This window comes from Saccostrea cucullata, unplaced genomic scaffold (assembly GCF_032062105.1).
Source record: "Saccostrea cucullata isolate Sc308-1 unplaced genomic scaffold, CSIRO_AGI_Scuc_v1 ctg43, whole genome shotgun sequence".
Classification (NCBI taxonomy): Eukaryota; Metazoa; Mollusca; class Bivalvia; order Ostreida; family Ostreidae; genus Saccostrea; species Saccostrea cuccullata.
This window is the reverse complement of record NW_026934231.1, coordinates 948,210-968,325: the sequence shown is the minus strand read 5'-3', so window position 1 is coordinate 968,325 and position 20,116 is coordinate 948,210. Positions and strand designations below refer to the sequence as shown.

At 32.2% G+C, this 20,116-nt stretch overlaps 1 protein-coding gene across 1 annotated transcript in view; it reads left to right on the top strand.

The window, feature by feature from the left end:
• The first annotated feature begins 5,340 nt into the window (after positions 1-5,340).
• Positions 5,341-20,116, top strand: part of LOC134240296 (protein phosphatase 1 regulatory subunit 3B-like) — a 30,889-nt gene continuing 16,113 nt past the window's right edge. The window contains exons 1-2 of the mRNA XM_062722400.1: positions 5,341-5,530; positions 11,104-11,300. Coding sequence (XP_062578384.1) covers positions 11,228-11,300 — 73 coding nt within the window. The 5' untranslated portion in view covers positions 5,341-5,530; positions 11,104-11,227. The remainder of the gene's footprint in view (positions 5,531-11,103; positions 11,301-20,116) is intronic.

The window sequence follows — 20,116 nt, the reverse complement described above, 5'->3', positions numbered from 1 at the left end:
ATACCCTAGTTAAAAATTAATTTTAATTTCTTTACTGAATTCATCGATCTCTTCTTTTTTTTGACATATTACTTATATCACACTCACCCTCTTTTTGACAACCATTTAATAATAAACGGTACTTATAAACTTGGATACAACTGCTTTCTACAAAGGTAGAAAAATAAGTTATATGAATAGAGATTTGTATATATTCAAAGTTCATATCATTTTTATGTTAAGCATAAAGATGATACGAATTTACCTTGATATTATTCTTTCAAAGTTGAATTGCATACTAATATAAGAGACAACAATTTATCATTTTCTTTCCTTCGCTTTCGAATATTTCCATTGATAAAATAATTTACTAGTAATTAAATAAAAAATAAAAATCTTAATGATGAAGCATCTGTATGTTGTTGACCTTCGTGGTATTTTAATTTATGTTCAACTTATTTTTAACAACACCAAATAACTGCTTGTCATCTGTGATATAGGTATTTTTTATTTTTGTAATTGTACTTTCAAATTTTTCGCCACATACCTGAAACAAAACAAATAACATTCTCTATGAACAAGGTATGCTAGGTCCTGCACGTCGGCATTATCGCTGAGCAGACGATCCAGAAAGTTGCGGTTCCAGATCAGCTGATTCCTGTGTCTGGGAGATTTAAAATTTTAACAAATTTAAGGTAAGCATTTTAACTGAACATTCTTTATTTACCAATAGATGGTTTTCAATATCCTTACAAATCAAGATTTCTTTTCTTTTTTGTTTCTTATTTTATCTGAATATCAGATTTACTACTACTATTCATGTTTTAATCGATTCGATGGGATTGCATTCGAAGTGCATCAAAACAATATTATGATATATTGTGTTTTGAATAAGATATTAAGTTTTGAAAACACTTTATATTTTCTACATAAATTAGATATCTTTGTAAATATATAAAATATTTCAACAAAAAAATACTTATCCCTTTCCCATCAATTCTGGGTGTCGAAACAGACAAACTTTATTTTTGCATAATTGATATTACAGAAAATAGTATTTCACGAGTTAGTTTGAAGAACGAGAGAATGTTTTATATATATATATATATATATATATATATATATATATATATATATATATATATATATATATATATATATATATATATATATCAAGCACATACATTTTTTAATTAAAATTCATTTCTGACTTCCAGATTGGCTTATTTGAGCAGAATGTATTGTTCGTCATATATTCGATTTCAATGGTAAAAAATATTTCATAACCTATATTTTACAGAAATTCCTGAAATCTACAAATTCATATAATTTTCATTGCCACATATATTTTCTTGAGAACAACAGTAATTGCAATCAATACACTTTATAAGGCTAACAATAGTAGCTCAAAAATAACTTGTTTACAAGGGAAAAATTAGGTCGACGTATCTGCATTTCAACATTTTTGATATTTTGATATGCAGTTATAAAGGTACCTTATACTTTAAATGTGGAAGCATTTTAATCATTTCGACAATTATTGTTTGACCTGCTGCTTCTGAAATACAAAGTTCGGTTCGTATTGCGAAATTTAAAAGAGTTGTAAGAAAAAAAGTCAGCATTATTGAACATTGATTCGTTGAATTATTTTTTAAAGCTTTAGAACTGATAACTTCAGTATCTATTTAATTTTACAACGTGTATTCCTAATCACGGAACATGCATAGTAAGACTGCAAAATAAATTCCTTTTATTCTTTATAAGGTGAATCGAGATAATGTAGGCCGTTCACAAACAGATATATATTTGCTGAACATGCATTTTCAGAGTTAATGATAAATAAGTATTTTTAAGTCACAGTAAATTATTTAATATGACAAACTATACTTAAAACAAGAGATAGATGACAGGGTCGAGTTGTTTTTCTTGGCAAAGAATAGAATTCGGTCATGCATCTGCAAGGCAGCATTATATGTTAACAGAGATCATTTTAAAATTAAATTATATATTCTAGTATAGGGATAGGGTTAGGGATGAAAGTTTAATTTTAGTGCAAAGAAAATATGTTAATTTTTAAGTATATTTACTTCGTCTTCCGAACTTTTGCTGCCATTTGCTTATGTGCTTTTGAAACACAGGCCCTGCTTTTTGGTTTTATGCATTTCAAATATACGTCCTTGGGTTATTATTACGTATACACTTTTATTTATGTTGGAAATTGAATCAGAAGACATCCTGACACATAAATTGTTTTCTTCAATAGTATGCATTCATTATATATCATTCTAATATCAGAATTGAGAAAAGGTCAAACAAATGCTTTACAAATGTACATATATAATTCTTTGTTAATTTTAATGTATTTTATTTTTATTTATACTAATTCATTTAAAAAAAATAGTAAGCTATGAGAATTGCCTCAATATATGTACGTATTATGGATTTTTAGAAAAGAATATTTTCTGAACGTGTTTTATACATTCCTTTATACATGAAATTCAAAGAATTATGTAATATAATAATATAACTACTAATACTATATAACTATATAATATATTTTGGTCGATACAATGACCTTGTCAGCAAATACAATTTATCATTGAGTCAAATGTTGACTGAAGTTTTTCATACTTATTGTTTGACCAATATATATTTCCATTTCTAATTTTTTTCTCTGTGATAACTCTTTGAAATTAGAGGAGTTAAATTTTTGATAACTCTACCGGAATGTAAATTAGGCAGGTCGATAGGTCAGGAGCTAGGGAGGCAAATATGCATGTAAATCTCGTGCGGCTGCCTTTGTGTTTGTCGTCAGTGGGCGAGGACTACATTGAAATTGGCATGGGAGTCCTCGTGTAATTTAAATCTGTGTCTACATTTTTAAAATATAAATCTACAATTTTATGTCAAAATGAAATGGAAATATATAAAGGAATCACTGTCTATTACAATAAAATATGCCACTGGGACATGTTAAATATTGTGGGAAAGTCATCATTTTATAAGTTTTTTGCACAACGGGCTTACCCGTTATGCAAATTACAATTTATCATTGAGTCAAATGTTGATGCTGGCAGTTTTTCATACTAATTGTTAGTCCATTAATTATACACTGAATTGACGACGCATTTTTCCGTAATTTACCGATCATTACAAGGAGCACACGGCGGGTATGATTCGTCGTTAGGGGACACTCACTCGTGACTCCTCCATGGCACCTGATTCCACCTCTGATGTTTCGGAGATCCGTGTTTGCTCTGCTCCTATTTTGTATTGTTTAATGGACTTTTGAGCTTGAATATTGTTCGTTATCTCAATATGTTTCATTTCAATGATTGACCTATCAACGAAATCGCCCCCAAAGAATAAAAAGGCGAAAAAAAAACGAACGATGATTTTTCCATACTTTTTTTTATTACTATAACAGAGTTTTTTTTTCTCAGTTAAACAATACTTTAATTGTAAATTGTTTTCGTGCATAAACATGTAAGATCTAATTCCAGAAATCATTTGAGCATTTGTTAGTTTATACAATCAATACAAAGAAAATCATCAAAATGCACACTCTTGAAATATGTTTTTTATACAAAGGTTAATACTACGTTTTTAATGAAATATATATTAAAGCAACATGCATTTACCAATTTTAATGTTGTTCTAGCATAAATCAAGTTTGAATAGTAACCACAGATGTAATATGTTCAATGTAACAGAAATGTCGTTTCTTAAATGATAAAATACTAATATATGGGTATGTGTAAAACAAAATTTAATCAATGGCAAAAACCGCACTCCTGGTTGACATTTTGAAGTCATTGGTTGTTTTTTTCATTCTGTTGTTTCTCGTTTCTCATTTCCTGTTTCTTCTTTTACACATACCCCTTATTTATTCCACATAGAGTTGTCTTTCCTATCCGTGAACATAAAAAAATGCAGGAACTACATGTATATACAATATAGTTAACAGCAGGAATTATATACTATATATAGTTCACTCAAACTGAATGACTTAATATCATACTGGTGATTCTCAATTAAAAGTTTATTTGAGAAAAAAACAGGCATGAATCAACAAACATGTTATAATTTTCTAGAAGTTATGCCACCGGCTTCTTTGCGTTTAAGTAAAAATAGTAACACAACAAAAATTCCCAAGGCCGGTGTGTTTATCTAGGTCATGTTTTTTCACGTTCGCATTGTTTAATTATTTTATCTACACAAAATGACAAAATGTTATCAATGACCAGCCAAACTTCCTTTTAAATGCTTATTACTCAGTCAATGACATTGGTCCACTAAGTCTGGTCAATTGAGGTAATAATTCTAACCTGTAACGATTTAAGGACAACACTATCCCGACGTCACTCATTCAGACATTGATATAGGCTAATCTAGCTCTGCTGTATGTTTGCAATCTTATCAATAAACTTTAAAATAGACGCAATTAAAAAAGATCCACGATTACTGTATGTGGTGTAGATATAATTTTACTACACTGAATAATGACCATGGGTGAACCTTGTACAAATTACTATCAAATGACGAATTGTCACATGAAAGTAAAGGTAAAATATGGGATTGTTAGTTGATAAATGTTATAAATTTAACTTTGGTTAGATTTTGAAATTTTACAAAACAGAGCTATAAAATAAGTATTCTAGTCTTAGTAAATCGATATAAGGGTAATTAACAATATATATGGAGAGAGACTGATTAACAGGAAACGGTTGACGATTATAAAGCCCCGTGGGTTATGAAGATATCTCCAGTGTAGTGAACTCCCGTTTAGACTGTATGTTTTTTTTAAAATTATGTTTCTTTATAGAATTCTTTTATCTCCAGATGACGAATTAATAAAACATATAAACCCAAAAAGGCACTGTGTATGGCAAAACTGGACGTAACGGTTCCTTATTAAATGCAACGTAAAAAAAAGTTTTCCTTATGTACATGTATATTATTTGAAGATATATGGGTATATGGGCACAGACTTATTTCCGGATTTCAGTTTGTGAAATGTTTTTTGCAACGTTCGCATTATTTACAAGTTCCAGCATGAGGAAGTTACATATAGTGTGAACGGTTTGGATTTTGTTATTTATTTACCAATGTTTTGTTTGTTTGTTTTTTTTATGTCTGATTGTGTGTATAAATGAACATTTATGATAATTTATTAAACCCTTTATTTCAAACTTAATTCTTATTTTTATTCTTGCTTTAAAAGAAAACCCACATTAAGGAAGTATCTAGACTATGGATTGGTGACCGTTGCGTTGATCTAATTTATTTTTAAAATAACAAAACAAATAACTGTTTGTAATCGAGTGATAGAGGTACTTGTTTTTATACTTATATATAATATATTAACATTTTATTTAGGAACATAACAATTTTGCCTGCATACCTTACACAACGTAAACAACGCACTTTATAAACAAGGTGCCCAAGTCCTGCACGTCAGCATTATCGCTGAGCAGACGATCCAGAAGGTTCGCGGTTCCAGATCAGCTGATTCCCGTGTCTAGGAGATTTAATTTTCAGCAAATTTAAGGTAAGCATTTTACCTATTTTAAATTGATTATTAGCAGTTGTTTTTCAATCGTGTTACAAAATACAATTTTCAATTTTTTATTCTGCATCAGAATCCACCTTCAAGTAACCTTCAGTTTCATTCAGGTTTTTATCGATTCCTTGTGCTTGATTCCGAGATGCATAAAGGCAATAATGATTTATCGTGTCTAGAGTGAGATTTTCCTTACAAATACAGAATTCTGTGAACATACGAGCAAATAATTTAAAGAAAGTTATTAATCTTCTTTTTATCCAAAAGACGTATAACTATTGCGAAACAATAGAAGAAAAAAATATTTCCCTAAGACGTGTGTCGTTACTTTTGTTTAAATTTTAAAGAAACTCGTAAAATATTTGCTCTAACGTTATTGTAATAAACAGAGAATTCAGTGTGTTATTTATTAAAATTTTAATAATTAAAAAGTGTTATATTTAGATATTTAATGATTAAAAATCGTCTGGATGACACATTTCATTTGCCAGATAACGACAAATATGTTAGAATAGTAAAGATATAATATTGCACTTATATTAAAATCATTCAGCAACCAAGAAATAATATGGATGTCAATAAAAACGTATGGTTTACTGGTAAAGGATGCTAGAAATATAAAAATGTATGCTCAAAAAAGTGCCTACAGTACAGATTAACTTTTTAAGTATGTAAGATAAACAACAATATATATTATGACACCTCTTGTCAACCCTTCACCAATAGCAGCCTTGTAGCCGTGGCCCGTGGACTTGTATTGGGAGTCTGGGGTTGTTTATCCAAATACAACAGAGACAGTGCAACCTTTTATCACCACATTGTCTCACCACCTTTAGCATGCATTGTTCTCTGCACAATTCCAAAAGTCACTTCTATATTCACTTACCAAAAACGTGTTTAAGCCATTTTAAGGTAGAAGGCAGGTAATATAATTATACTGGAAATCTGATTACTGGTATTTTAACTTGAATTGTCATTTTAAAGATAAATTCCTTTGAGGTGAATAAAAATGTGCAATGCAGGATAACTTTAACTAACTGCGCAAAGAGAATAAGACGTAAAAAGGGTTGTAAAACGGGATCGGTTTTTCCTATGATTGAACTCGCCGCAAAAATTTTTCGTATGAATTGAAATGTATTCTGCTCTCGCCATTTAAAGTTTTAAAAGCTGACATCAAACACGTTAAAGAATCTTTATTATGGTCTTAGAATTCAATATGTCACACTTGCACGTTCAATACTAGAATGTCACACTTGCACACATACACAGAAGTTAATCAAAATGCTTGAAGGGTTAGCCTACTCGAGCCTTTGTCCCAAGTATCTACCCAACTTTTATATGTAGACTCTTTCTATTCCCCTTCTTTACTTAAGAAGGTGGTCAACTATACACATAACACTTTATCTTCCATTAGTAAGCAGAAAAAGTAACTAGAATTTAACAAGTACTCCAGTTATTAGAAAAATATTCATTATTTTTAATTTAAAATTTAATTATGCAAAGTAATATTAATAAAGTTCTTAATAAACATTCCTGTAAATCCATATCTCCTGAATCATCAAATTTAATTTGTCTCGAAATGATTATCACAGACATAATATGGACAATGCGGCAACATGGACCCAAAGTCAAAATCAGTGTTACAACTGTAGAACCATCTACTCATCTGACCACTGTGTCTGGCAGAGTGAAAATGTTCTTCAGAATGTTAAGGGGTGCTCATAAAAGAAGGAATTGTGCTGAATTCTTGAGTGGTTTTCAACATTACTCGAAGAAAATTTAAATTTCAATAATGTTTGCAGGAATGGTAATACATGCAAAATGCTAAAAACCAAATCAAGAATACAGTTAAAAAACAAACAAAAGAAACAAATGAATAGAATGCAAACATGCAAAAAATAATTTAAAAGAAAAGGTAAAATGAATTATTTTACCTTAATATCAGATGCTTGAGAGTGTTTTCCAAGATGGTGAAAACAAGCAGAATATTTATGTTCAAAATGCATTAAACAATACAAATTTAGAAAATTGCAAAACGACCTCCGAAAACATCATTTACGAGGGGTTATCAAAAAGTTCGTGGACTAGCGCCATAAAATTAAAACCGCTTAGGGTACATCAATGAATTTTGAAATATCTAGTTAGCATCATCTTTTCTATCCAAAGAATAAACCACAAATCATGAATGTTATTTTTTAATAAATTCGTAATGTTTCTGTAAGCAATGGTATGTCCAGGCGGCGCAACCTCGAAAACGACGTTTTTTTCGACCTGTGTGTAACTGAGAAAAACTACTTTGATATGATTATTTGACATCCAAAAATCCCGTTAATTCAGGTATGTGTCGGGACAAAATTGTTTTATAAAATATGGAATTTTCATTTCATTCTGGAAGTTCTATGAAATTTTATCGTAAATTTTACACGGAATGTCCAAACAAATGAGGCCTTGAAAATGACGCCAAAAGGGGTGAGGGGTTTCCGTTTCCAACATTCCATAAAGTTTTGCCCCTGTAAAAACTAGTATAGACCTAAAATATGTTGAAACTGGTTACAGAGAAATAATATGCATCCAGAGTACCTGTCTTTTAATGTCAAAATAGATTCAGAGAGTAAAGGGATACACAGTTAATGTCGATTTGCAGTCAAGGTGTGAAAAATCAATCCCGTCAAAAATGACGTTGATCATGTGTTGTAGATATTGAACTCCCAAAAGTAAAATATGCCGGTACAATCAAGTGCGGATCTCTCCCGATATATTAATCCATCTGGAATATTATATTCATTGAAGGCCAATGTTCATGACATTTCAAAGTCATATAAACAAGGCGGGTTTAAGTCCTTACTCAGCTCCAGGGAATCTCATCAAAAAAGTGTATGAGGTAGGAGAAGAGGACATTGAAAAAACAATGACGTTATCGGACGTCATGAAAATAAACGACGACAGCGCCGGGGGATCATATAATGTAGTTTATATTTTGTAATAATTTGGCAAATAATGAACGTATCAGGCTAAAATTTTCAACTTTTCTTTATTTTGTGTTGTTTTATGTTCCATATTAATTTTGAAAGCACAGACTACATAGTACTAATTTTATAGTCTCAGTCCACGAACTTTTTGATAACCCCTCGTACAGGTACGATCAGGTGTAATAGAGAAGTAAGCACCCCTGTAGACCGACGTTACCTTCTGTTAGCCCTTTGTCTTTGTCAAAAAAGTAACTCAGACAATTCAGTTTTGATAAAAATTGTCTTAAACTTTGTATGAAATACGTATATTTAATATTTGAACAAACGATAGGCTGTAAATGAAAACAAAGCCATTATGATAGCATCGATCTAGACTTTCTAAACTGTTTACTTTAAATGATATTGTTGATACCCGTCTAACACCAAATTATTTTTAGCAGTCTTTTGGTATAGAAATTGATAAGAAAACATGCTCTTGTGTATGGAATCATATGAAAGTCATGAACGCCAAGTGCAGCTAAGATTTAAAGAAGGGAATGGGGAAATGGAGAAAAAGTTGATCTTAAAGTTTAGCGGTTAAGTTTTAATTATCTTTTCTTTAAAAAAAAATATCCAAATGCTTACTCCTCAACTGGAATTTCCATGAGTCCGTGTCTTATGCCCGCTTGTTCATAGATTTTTGGGATCAATAACTGTTCATTATCTTCAATTTTCTATACAACATCAATCTTTCTTATTTTAAGTTTACTGGATCAAATCGAGTATACATACAAATGGAAATAATCTTTTTAATTGATAAAACTTCATCAATATAACTATATTTTAACGGCTAAAGTAAGACTTCTTACTTTAAGATGTAGTTCGAAGTAGTTCTAACAATTTCATAGTATTTTAACATGCTTCCCAATAAGTGACAAATAATACAGATGTGTTTTAAAAGTGTCAGTCTATTATTACAATGGAATTGTAATAGTATAATCTGAAGATTATATAGAATGAAATACTAGTATATGGAGATAACAAACAGTATTCAATCTTGAAGTCCATTTAAACAATACAAAATTTGAGCAGGCAAACAAGGATCTTCAAAACATCGGAGGTGGATTGGGTGGCAAGGAGGAGTGAGCATCCCTTGCCGACCGGTTATGCCCGGTCTTTCTATCCACCATAGAACTTAGCATGCTCTCGCGTATTGAATCAACTGAGAGAATATAAACCTGTATGCAGATGACGAAGGTACACTGTATTATGGCGCATAAGGGAAATTGACGATTTTTGAAAAATTAAATCATCACGTTTATTATAAAGCTTGGTTGTTAGATCACCATTGACTTTTTTTCAAGTAAAATATCTAAAAATGAAATTGATGTGTCAGACTCTGTGGTATCTTTTATCTCAAGCTCACCGTGATAAATCGTATCGGCATAAGAAGGGAAATAACAATTGTTAATTGACAATACGCCGTCGATATATCTAATGCCCTGTTCACACGGAGAGTTTAATTCGAATTAAACGTAAGTTTACTGCGAATTAGCTTCGCTTAGTGTTCACACGGAGAATTTAATGCGAATTAGTTTAATTCGAATTAGTTTACTGCGCATTAAATTACTTCGCATTAGCTCCGTGTGAACGCTAAGCGAAGCTAATTCGAATTAAATTCTGACGCATGCGTAATGGCAAAATTTAGTCAAATGCCACTTGTCGGTGGTCAGCTATAGGTACTTGTGCTATTTTTGAGTGAAAAACTAAGGAAAATTTTGTTAATCATCAAAATGTGTATACAGACACTTTGCCATTATGTCAAATGGATCTGCTTCTGCATAAGGTGACGTGATCTGCAAATGACGTCATAATAGCCGTGCTGACGCCTGGCTGCAGAAGTAAAATTTTAATTCGCATTTGTTTACTTCGAATTAGCTGTCGTGTGAACGCAATTTAATTCGCATTATTTTAATTCGCATTAGTTTACTTCGCATTAATTTACTGCGAATTAAACTCTCCGTGTGAACAGGGCATAAGAGTTGAAGGCCACAGCAAATTCACTTTTCACTTTTAAGATCTTTCACAAAATCTGCTTCATGTGAATACAAAAATATTTCTGCTGATAACGGGACGCAATCAGTACCCATTGGAATTCCAAAAGATTGTCAAGACTGCTCATGAATTTCAGTGGTCGATGAAAACTGGTGAATTGTATTGATTATCAAATATTTCACATTAGAAAAACATTGACTCTTAATTTGTTGAACAGGACCAAACAAAAGCATTAGCTAAACGATTAAACAGTTTCTGAAATTTGTATGATCACTTGTAGCCCAATGAAATATTCATCATTCTTTCACCCCTTTCCTTAGTTTTGTTAAACTACAATGTACTACGTTTAAAGCCATGAAATGTAAACTTTTCGCAGCATATATATAAAAAAAGGTATATGACCTTCTGCTTTTCTGCATGATAGCAAATATATTAATAATCCCTCGTTATCGTCTGTAGGATTTTCTCTTTTATTTGGTCAAGGAACATAAGATATATGTGAATCTTTTAAAGTTTTTATAATTAATCTTGTAATGCCACTCATCCTTATTTAACTAGTGATGTAACCTTGAGACTCGTCGGCAGCTCACTGTAGAGGCTAAGGACCGAACCCTGGGATAGGATATAAATATATCTCACTACTGGAGGGGACTATCAGCTGATTTCTGTCTTTACAAGCAGCATGGCGGGAATCAACTTCGACAACAGCTTATCAGACGAAGAGATGGAAGTCTGTGAAACGCTTGGAATCAACAGTAAGTGTCACACAATCCTAATTTCTGTAAAGTTTGTTTGGTTTCATTTTTGAAATGGGAATCAATTTTGGATAAATCTGTGATGGTACTTTATAAATTTTTTAATAAGAAATAATTGTCAACAAGATTAAAGCCCAAGTGATATGTGAACAAATATTCACTAAAATCATAAGCATTTATCAGTCCCCTATTGGTGGAACTAGCGGGACTATACACTGTATAATGTCTTCTTCCAATGTCTGTGCCCCCTGTTTTTCAACCGTTTGTCCCAGTTGGTTTTCCGCTATTTTCTGTACGCTTGCAGATATGAAGCTTGGAAGATCAAGTCTGCATTTCGTTTTTGACGGAATTGCGAACTTTTTTGTTTTAAGGAGAACCAGATTACACATCATGAGAGAGTACTCATTGGTTGTTTTAAAGAATAAGATTTATATCTGTATGAATATATTATGATCATGCTTGCATAAATTAGAAACATCGCTACATCGCTAGAGATGTAACTACATGTAACAGTTTTCATAATATTGGATTTTTAGATCATCCACAAGGTAGTTTTTTTTTTGCTTTATTTTCTTATTGCATATATTTTTTGATTAAAAGTTCCGATAATTAAGGGCTATTTGTGCGATGCCATTAATCCTGGTAATTTTGGTACACCTTTTCTGAAGCAAATTTTAAGAAAATACCAGCTAAAACAATTTTCCTTAATTTTTCTTTTAAAATACAATTTTTAAAATCATTTTTCATCTGCAGTGTATTCTTTTTTTTCTTAGAGAATTTAATCGCACATTAATGGCATATTTTTGATTTTAAGAAAGTAGAATTCCTCAGAAAATTATCAGTTGGAAAGGTAATTCAAAAGGAAGCGTAATGTATGTTGTGCATGATCTTCAAGAAATTAAAAATGTATCCCTCTATCATGAAAAAAATGTGGGAAGAAGGATAGATAAGTATACCTTGTCCGTCTGTTTCTGACCTTCAACATAATATTGCCTCGGTCATCACTTTATTGGAATGATAATAACACTATCTATGAAACGTTTACTTCAGAAAAATTTTTTACTTTCTGTGGATTTGTCCCGACCTTGACCAGGCCCAGTGCTATGGTCAAAAGTACAAATTTAATTCATATCCGAGCCCGGTAATTAAAAAAACATTGGATGCTCGTACCTGAATAAAAAAAATTTAATTGTGTTACTCATTCAGGGCCACTGTTGTGTAAGTCCATGGTCATTGACAGAAAAAGATGGCATACACTTAGTAGCTACCTAATTCCTGGCATAATGAGTATTATATTAACAAGATCATAGCACGAAAGAAATCCAAAGCTATTTACCCCTCATTTTCATTCAGTCAAGGTCAACAGAGAACTGAATAAAACGAAGCTTCTCAAGTATAAAGGCAGTGGGAATAAATGCGTTGAAGTAGACCAAATCTTTCAGAAACTGTTTACAGATGAATGACAAAGTTCATTTCAATTCTTTTTAACTTTTATTTGTACGTGTATCATTATTAAAATGTAAAACATCTCCCTGGATTCATTATAAGAAATATTCATATCATCGGATGAAATCTGCATCAGGGCACGTATACTGTCTCGTTTATCTTCATCTGAAATGAGTCAGCCAATGTTATTAATTGATGTATCTTCAAATTAATGAGCATGTTGTTTATGATAAATTATCATCATCCTACATTTTTCGATCAATTATTTGCATTTTCTTTTGAAAATAATGTCTGAGTAGTGTTTTGTGTAACATTTTTAATTGTTTGGAAAAAAATGAAAATTACAAATCATTGATTTTTTTTTATTGCTCCTGGACATGCCGAAAGACGGTGAAAGATAATGCATACCGGTATGATAAATTATCATCATCCTACATTTTTCAATCAATTATTTGCATGTAATAAAATAATCGTTTCTGAGTATGTCATTTTGTGTATCATTTTAAAAAATTTGTTTGAAAAAAAATTACAAGTCAATGATTTTTTATTGCTCTTGAACATGCTGTAAGATAGTGAAAAGGAAATGCTATGCTTACCAACCTGATTCAAGGTCATCTCCTGTCAGCTGGAATATATCATGGTGTACTTTAATTGGAGATATAAATTACATGTACCGTAATAAACAGACTTACCAAGAATAAATGTCATCTGAATTAAGCTGATAAGAAGGAGTTCGCCAATAGCTGAGAGAAATATCACCGGGGAAAATAAGCGTTAAACTTTCCGGCAACAATAAAACATAAAAATGCTAACGATGGAATAGCACTTTATTATAAACTTAAGTCGGTAGGGTGAATTCTGGAAATCCAAAAATTGCACCCGAACAATCCGAAGCCTAGGAGTTAACTGATTAACAATGATACATGTAACATATAAATAATAAATTATAACAATGGCAATTAGCACAATTCTGAGCATGAGTGACAGATGGCTTAGATAGAATAACTCATGACATGTTGAGTAGAATGGCACATTTTGAGTAACATAGTAATTATCATAATTATAGTGTTTCATTGTGTTAAAAGTAATTATAACTAATGAAATGTATGTTTCAAGGTCAGCTTAAACATGTCACTAAAATTGTTTTATCAAAAATCACACCGTGATAATTCCCTCTCGCTTCGCAAAAGAGACGTCCTCGTCTCAGGAATATCCGGAACTGAAATGCGCAGCACTGGGTTGTTGGCACTAGTAACTATTGGTTGGTGTTGGTAGTGGAAGAAAAGGATGTCCTTTGGTAACACACTTAGCTTAGTTGAAGTTCCCAATTCCGTTGTTCGTTGGGTTTTGATTGCCTTGCAATGTTGATATTCGATTATGGAGGGCGGATGTCACTTTTTGAAGATTTTCACATTTCATTATTAGTTCACTTATCTTTGTCTTTAAAGTCTTGTTTTCATTCTGTAACGCATTTAGTTGGGTGGTATGGCCTGTTGATTTGAATAAATTGGAAATATCTTCAGAACTTAGGTCTTGAAATGGTAAGGATTTTACTAACTGCAACCTATCGTAATAATCCTTTATTCTTCTTGAATCCCTGCGCCGTTTGCTTACGGACTTGGTCTGCAGACAAAGTATGCTCTTCCTTAGCGTCTCCGCAACAGCAACACTCATCTGACTAGATTTGGTAGCAGTCCGAGAAAAACACACACCTGCAGTAGAATCGCAAGTTGCTGACTTGTTGTCAGACGATCCTACAGATGGGTTTCCCGGGTTTGTCTTTTAAAGCAGGCCCGTCCTGACCCCTTGGCTTGATCCCTTTTGATCGTTGAGTGATCGATGGACGCCACTGGAAATGTTTTCCTTTGGGGGGAACGGTAAGGTGTGGTTGCAGAAGAAAAACATACTTGCGCATAGTGATCATGTTTTCCGCACACGAAACACTCGGAACATGTAGCTGGACACGTGAAAAGGTGGCCGTGGAAGAAGGGTTTCCCGCACCTATAGCACCGTGGATTGGATCTAGGTGTCGAGAAAATTCGTGCTGGTCCTGGTGTGAACCAAGGACGCGAAAGACAATGGCGATGTATAGATGTTTGGGAGGAGCGGTAAAGTCCTTTTCTCCAGGTTGGCATGGTATTGTTTAGATAGGTCGTCTTGGGGGAACTCGCTTAGTTGATGGTACTCGGGATCAAACTGCTACAAAATATATGCAGCAGCCCCGGGCGTTATACCCTTAGGATATCTCCACCAAGTTATCACCGGGGAAAATAAGCGTTAAACTTTCCGGCAACAATAAAACATAAAAATGCTAACGATGGAATAACACTTTATTATAAACTTAGGTCGGTAGGGTGAATTCTGGAAATCCAAAAATTGCACCCGAACAATCCGAAGCCTAGGAGTTAACTGATTAACAATGATACATGTAACATATAAATAATAAATTATAACAATGGCAATTAGCACAATTCTGAGCATGAGTGACAGATGGCTTAGATAGAATAACTCATGACATGTTGAGTAGAATGGCACATTTTGAGTAACATAGTAATTATCATAATTATAGTGTTTCATTGTGTTAAAAGTAATTATAACTAATGAAATGTATGTTTCAAGGTCAGCTTAAACATGTCACTAAAATTTTTTATGAAAGATCACACGTGATAGAAACATACACATTGCACTTCAAAGGCAATTCTAAAAGGCTTCTATCGTTATTCGTCGAACTTTTCCTTAGCCTATTTCAATACTGTAAATTAACGATTTTAATTTGCTTTTTTTTTAATATAAATTGCAAAATGTTTACATCATTAAATGATGCACATATATAGATAATATATTTTATTCTCTTATATTTAAAGTATATCGTATTAAAAATAAGGTTACTTTTCAGCAAATATTTATTGTTCTGAAATTCTAAATGAATACATTGATAGTTTTGTGCATTAAGAGCAAAACTGGCTATTTCTTTTAATTAAATATGCATTAAGAGCAAACCTGAATGCTATTTCTTTAAAGCTGACATATATACTTTTTTTCAATGAACTATGGTACTCACAAAGATAAAGTTATCTGAAAATGCTATTAGCTCTCCCATTTAGGTTTGAATTAAGAAAAATAAAGAATTTTAAAAAAGGGATTGTGTTCAAACAATTTAGAAACCAGGATATGTTCTGTATTTATCTGTTTCCTCCAGAAAGAAATATACATATAAAATTCATGTAAGAATTCTTATAATAGCTGTTTTCCATCCTCATCCCCAACCTCTACCTTCAGTGTACTGTTCAGTGCTTTTAAATTATTTTTTTTATTTATTTGGCAAAGCAGTTTTATGTATATGTGTAATAGGATAGACCTGTCGTCTTTATCAGTAACCTAACACACCATCAATCATTACCTGAGTCTATCACAAATACACCAAAGCCTTGACCTCCTCACCGCTAAAACGGGGTATTTATGAATGAAAGTTCCGAGGGTGCTTAAACACCGTACAGCTGTTTACCGATAGGTGACCTTGTTTGCAAGGCAACGGACAGACAGGTTTTTTTGTGCAAAACCAGTCACTATCTTTTTCCCGGGTAAAATGAATCACCCCATTGATATATTACTACGTACTTAACACACTTGGAATCAGAGTAACGAGAACTTTTAAAGACGGTTATCATTTAACCGTTTTACTTTTTCCATTTCTTTTGCTTGTGTATGCTGGCAGATTTCGCATAAACTGAAGTTCGCTTTTTAAATGTTATTTCTTTAAAAAAATTATTTCGATATGCAAGAAAGGTGTTGCAACAAGCAATTTTAATATATGTCAGCATGCAACATAAATGTCAACATTTAAAAAAATTGAGATTGAATGAAAACTAGTTTTTTTTTTTTTTTTTTTTTTTTGAAAAATAAAAATCCCATTGCACATATTTAGGTAAACCTGCAACTAACTGTTTATTGTTGCTATGCAGCTTTATAAGTATTTAATTCATTTTAAGAGAAAGTTGAAGGTTTGCACTGGAATAAAAACTTTGACATTCTTTAATAAACCGCATATCAACATTAGTAGTTGAATAAATAATAAATTGCATATCAACAAAAATAACTTGCATATCAGCATCAATTTAAAATACATGTACTAGTAATTTGCATGCCAACATAAATTAGTTGCATTTTGCTTGTTGCATGTTGTGTAAATGACGTTTATGGTGAAATATCTTTTCACCTTCTTGCAATTTACCCTTTGTAGAATGTGTCTACTTTATAATACCTATGTGGACAAGAAAGATGCCATCCATAAAATATTACTATAGATGACATAAGAGATTTCATTTATTTATTCTGAAATGTAACCTTGTAAGTTGCAAGGCAACATCAATATTCATGTCACCGTGCAGCAAATATTTCTTTGGTGAAGATTATTGGTAGCTGTATTGCTTTAAAACAAATCATATAAGTTAAAATATGCAAACTCTATAATTCCTTTGAAAATCTAAATAGAAATTCCCATAAATATGTGTAGTTGCATGTCAAAATACATAGGATGCATGCAAGTAGAAGAAAAATCCATGACAAAATGCATGTAAATATAGATATGTTGTGTGTCATCATAAAAATTAAGATTCATTGCAACGTAAATGAGTTGCATTTGTACGATAGAATTAAGGTGAAACTTTTCTCTTATAATTGAATAATAATTCTTTCTTCTTCTGATCAGACGTCCAACTTATGCTTTATATTGAAATATTTGTGTTGAATAGATATTATAGCCTCATAGGTCTATATATTCTTTGGGAAAATAATGTAATGACCAGAAAAATATTATGAATAATATTTCATATTTAAAAAATTATATTTCATATCTTTTTATCTTTTTCTATCAATTTACTATATTGTATTACATTTATCATATTTATATTGCATTTCGATATAACTATTCGTATATTGATATAAACAATAGGAAAGCAACTTCTTTAATGTATCTTCGTTTACTGGAAAAGCAGTGCTACAAAAAAGAGTAGGATATAATGATTCGTTTTCAACAGAGTTAGCTGTTTAATTTAAATGTTTATTTATTGCTTTTATATGAATATCTGTTATATGAGTCATCTTCAATAAATATCAATATTTTTTTTAAATATATAAATTTCTGCACAAAATATTACTTTAAAAATGGAATTCTGCAGTGTAAGCACAGTGTACTATATATATACATGTCCTTGAAAACTCAATGTAATAAGAACATTTAAAATGTTTTTTTTTTTTTAATGAGTCTTAATCAGATCATGGTCATGCAGGAAGAAATGCTAACATTAGCAGGTTAGAAGTGACTAACAACTACATGCACGTAGGAAGTGTTAATAGAGATTTGGCAAAGAGTGTAACAGAAATAAAAAGGTGTTCCCTGGCCAGCTTTTATGATGAGGATCTTTACAGATTTGTACCAGTCAATCTGTGTATTTGGCTTCCAAACTATTATCATTCCCTACCATTTTTCAACTCCGTACCCAAAGGACCAATTTATGTATTTATCTTATTTCAATTATTTTTAAGCGTTTTTCTTTCAAATTTAAAAATTAAATTTTAAATGTTTTATGCCAAATTAAGTATTAGTACGATCTTGTTTTATCCAGTTTTCTAAATACAAGTTTAACATATAACAGTAGATTATTAGCTTTTAAGAAACTTTTTTTGACAAGAAGTTAATATAATGTTAATTATTTGCTACAAATGTCAGAACCTTTACATTAACCAGCATTTTACAAAATTAACGTTGAATGCAGTTTTGCTTTTAAGAAAAAGCAAAATAATTCTAACGAATTCTAGCTATTTTATCTTTTTTCTTTTGAATGTATCTTCATTGCATTACTGAGGTATTGTTCATGAATTGTCCAAATTGACAGAAAACTTATAGGCCTAATCTTTTTAAGTTGTTGTCCATGGATTAGATTTAGTAGGGAAAGAAGATTAAATATCGTCCCCACCCAAACTATTACATTGCAAGCAACAAGTATCTCAAGTAGTAGATAATGATACTTTTCGTCTTCTTCCTCTTCTTCTTCCTCCGGGAAGGAGTTGACCTCTAATTTTAGAATTACGATAACTCCACTCGGTTAAAACCAAGAGGCTTCCTCTTTTAAAAACAGAAAAAAAACATTTACATTATGGCTCATCACGTCTTCCAGGGTAGCAGTTTGGTTCAAGGACACTGGCTAGTCCGGTCATGAACTCCTCAATAGTTGGTGCTACTGTCACTGTCTCTGGCAGACCATTCCAGTCTTTAACCGAACAAGTGAAGAAGGATTTCTTGCAAACACCCTTGATGATAGGCTGTTAGTATTTATGTCTACTGATTCTTCTGTCCCCAGGTGTATAATATCTGTCTGGATTAATGTCATTTAATAGGTGGTTCTTAATCTTTTAGCATATATAGACCTAGACGGTGTTTATGTTCTCCTTTGCTGGAGAGAGTATATGCACCACTCTAGTTGGTTCAGAAATGATGTTTCAGACCCAGTATCGAATTACATACATGTACTAGTTGAAGACGAACCTGGCTGCTCTAGTTGTACTTGTTCAAGATTCTTCGCTTAGTTGGTCTGATAAGGACACACAGATGTAGAATATTCGATGATTTGCTGATCATAGTAAAGTACACCGTTACTTTTACTGATGGTGAACATTGACACAGGTATCGTCTCAGAAAGCCCAAATTTCTTATAGCGTTTTCTATGTTGGTATAGATGTGGTTGGTCCATTGTAGAATACTTGTTGAATACTTGAATACTGTTCGTTATCTTCATATACTAGTATTTCATGTTGGAATGGTAACACCACGTTACTTTTCACTCTCTAACACTTCGATGCAAGTTGTATGATGTTTGCAGTGGCTGTCTTTTGTTTGAGACCCGAAGAAACGTGCACGTTTGGGGGATGGAAACACCCCTTTTCCCATCCCTCTAAGGCAGTAAGATCTTCCTGTAACTTGGTTGCACGTCTGACGATAGACCAGTCGATCATTTGCAAACATTCTAGCGTCTAAATCGTTTCTCTCCGAGAGATCATCAATGTAGGCCAAGAATAGGAGCGGTGCCAGGAAGGTTCCTTGTGGTACCCCGGAGATAACATTCAGCGGTGAAGATGTACGTTGTATATCCATCCCGAACCAATGATTGGGTTTTACAACTTAGGAAGTCCTTAATCAAGCGTAGGGTGGTGTCTGACACTCCTGGGTGCTCTAACTTCAGTAGAAGAAGTTGATGGTTTACAATTAGCAATAGCCTTTGAAAAGATTTCTGTCATATACCCTTGGTCAATATGTATGACTATCTGGTCCAGGCAGAGGATGTAGTTCCGATCAAAATGGCCCTTAAATGCTC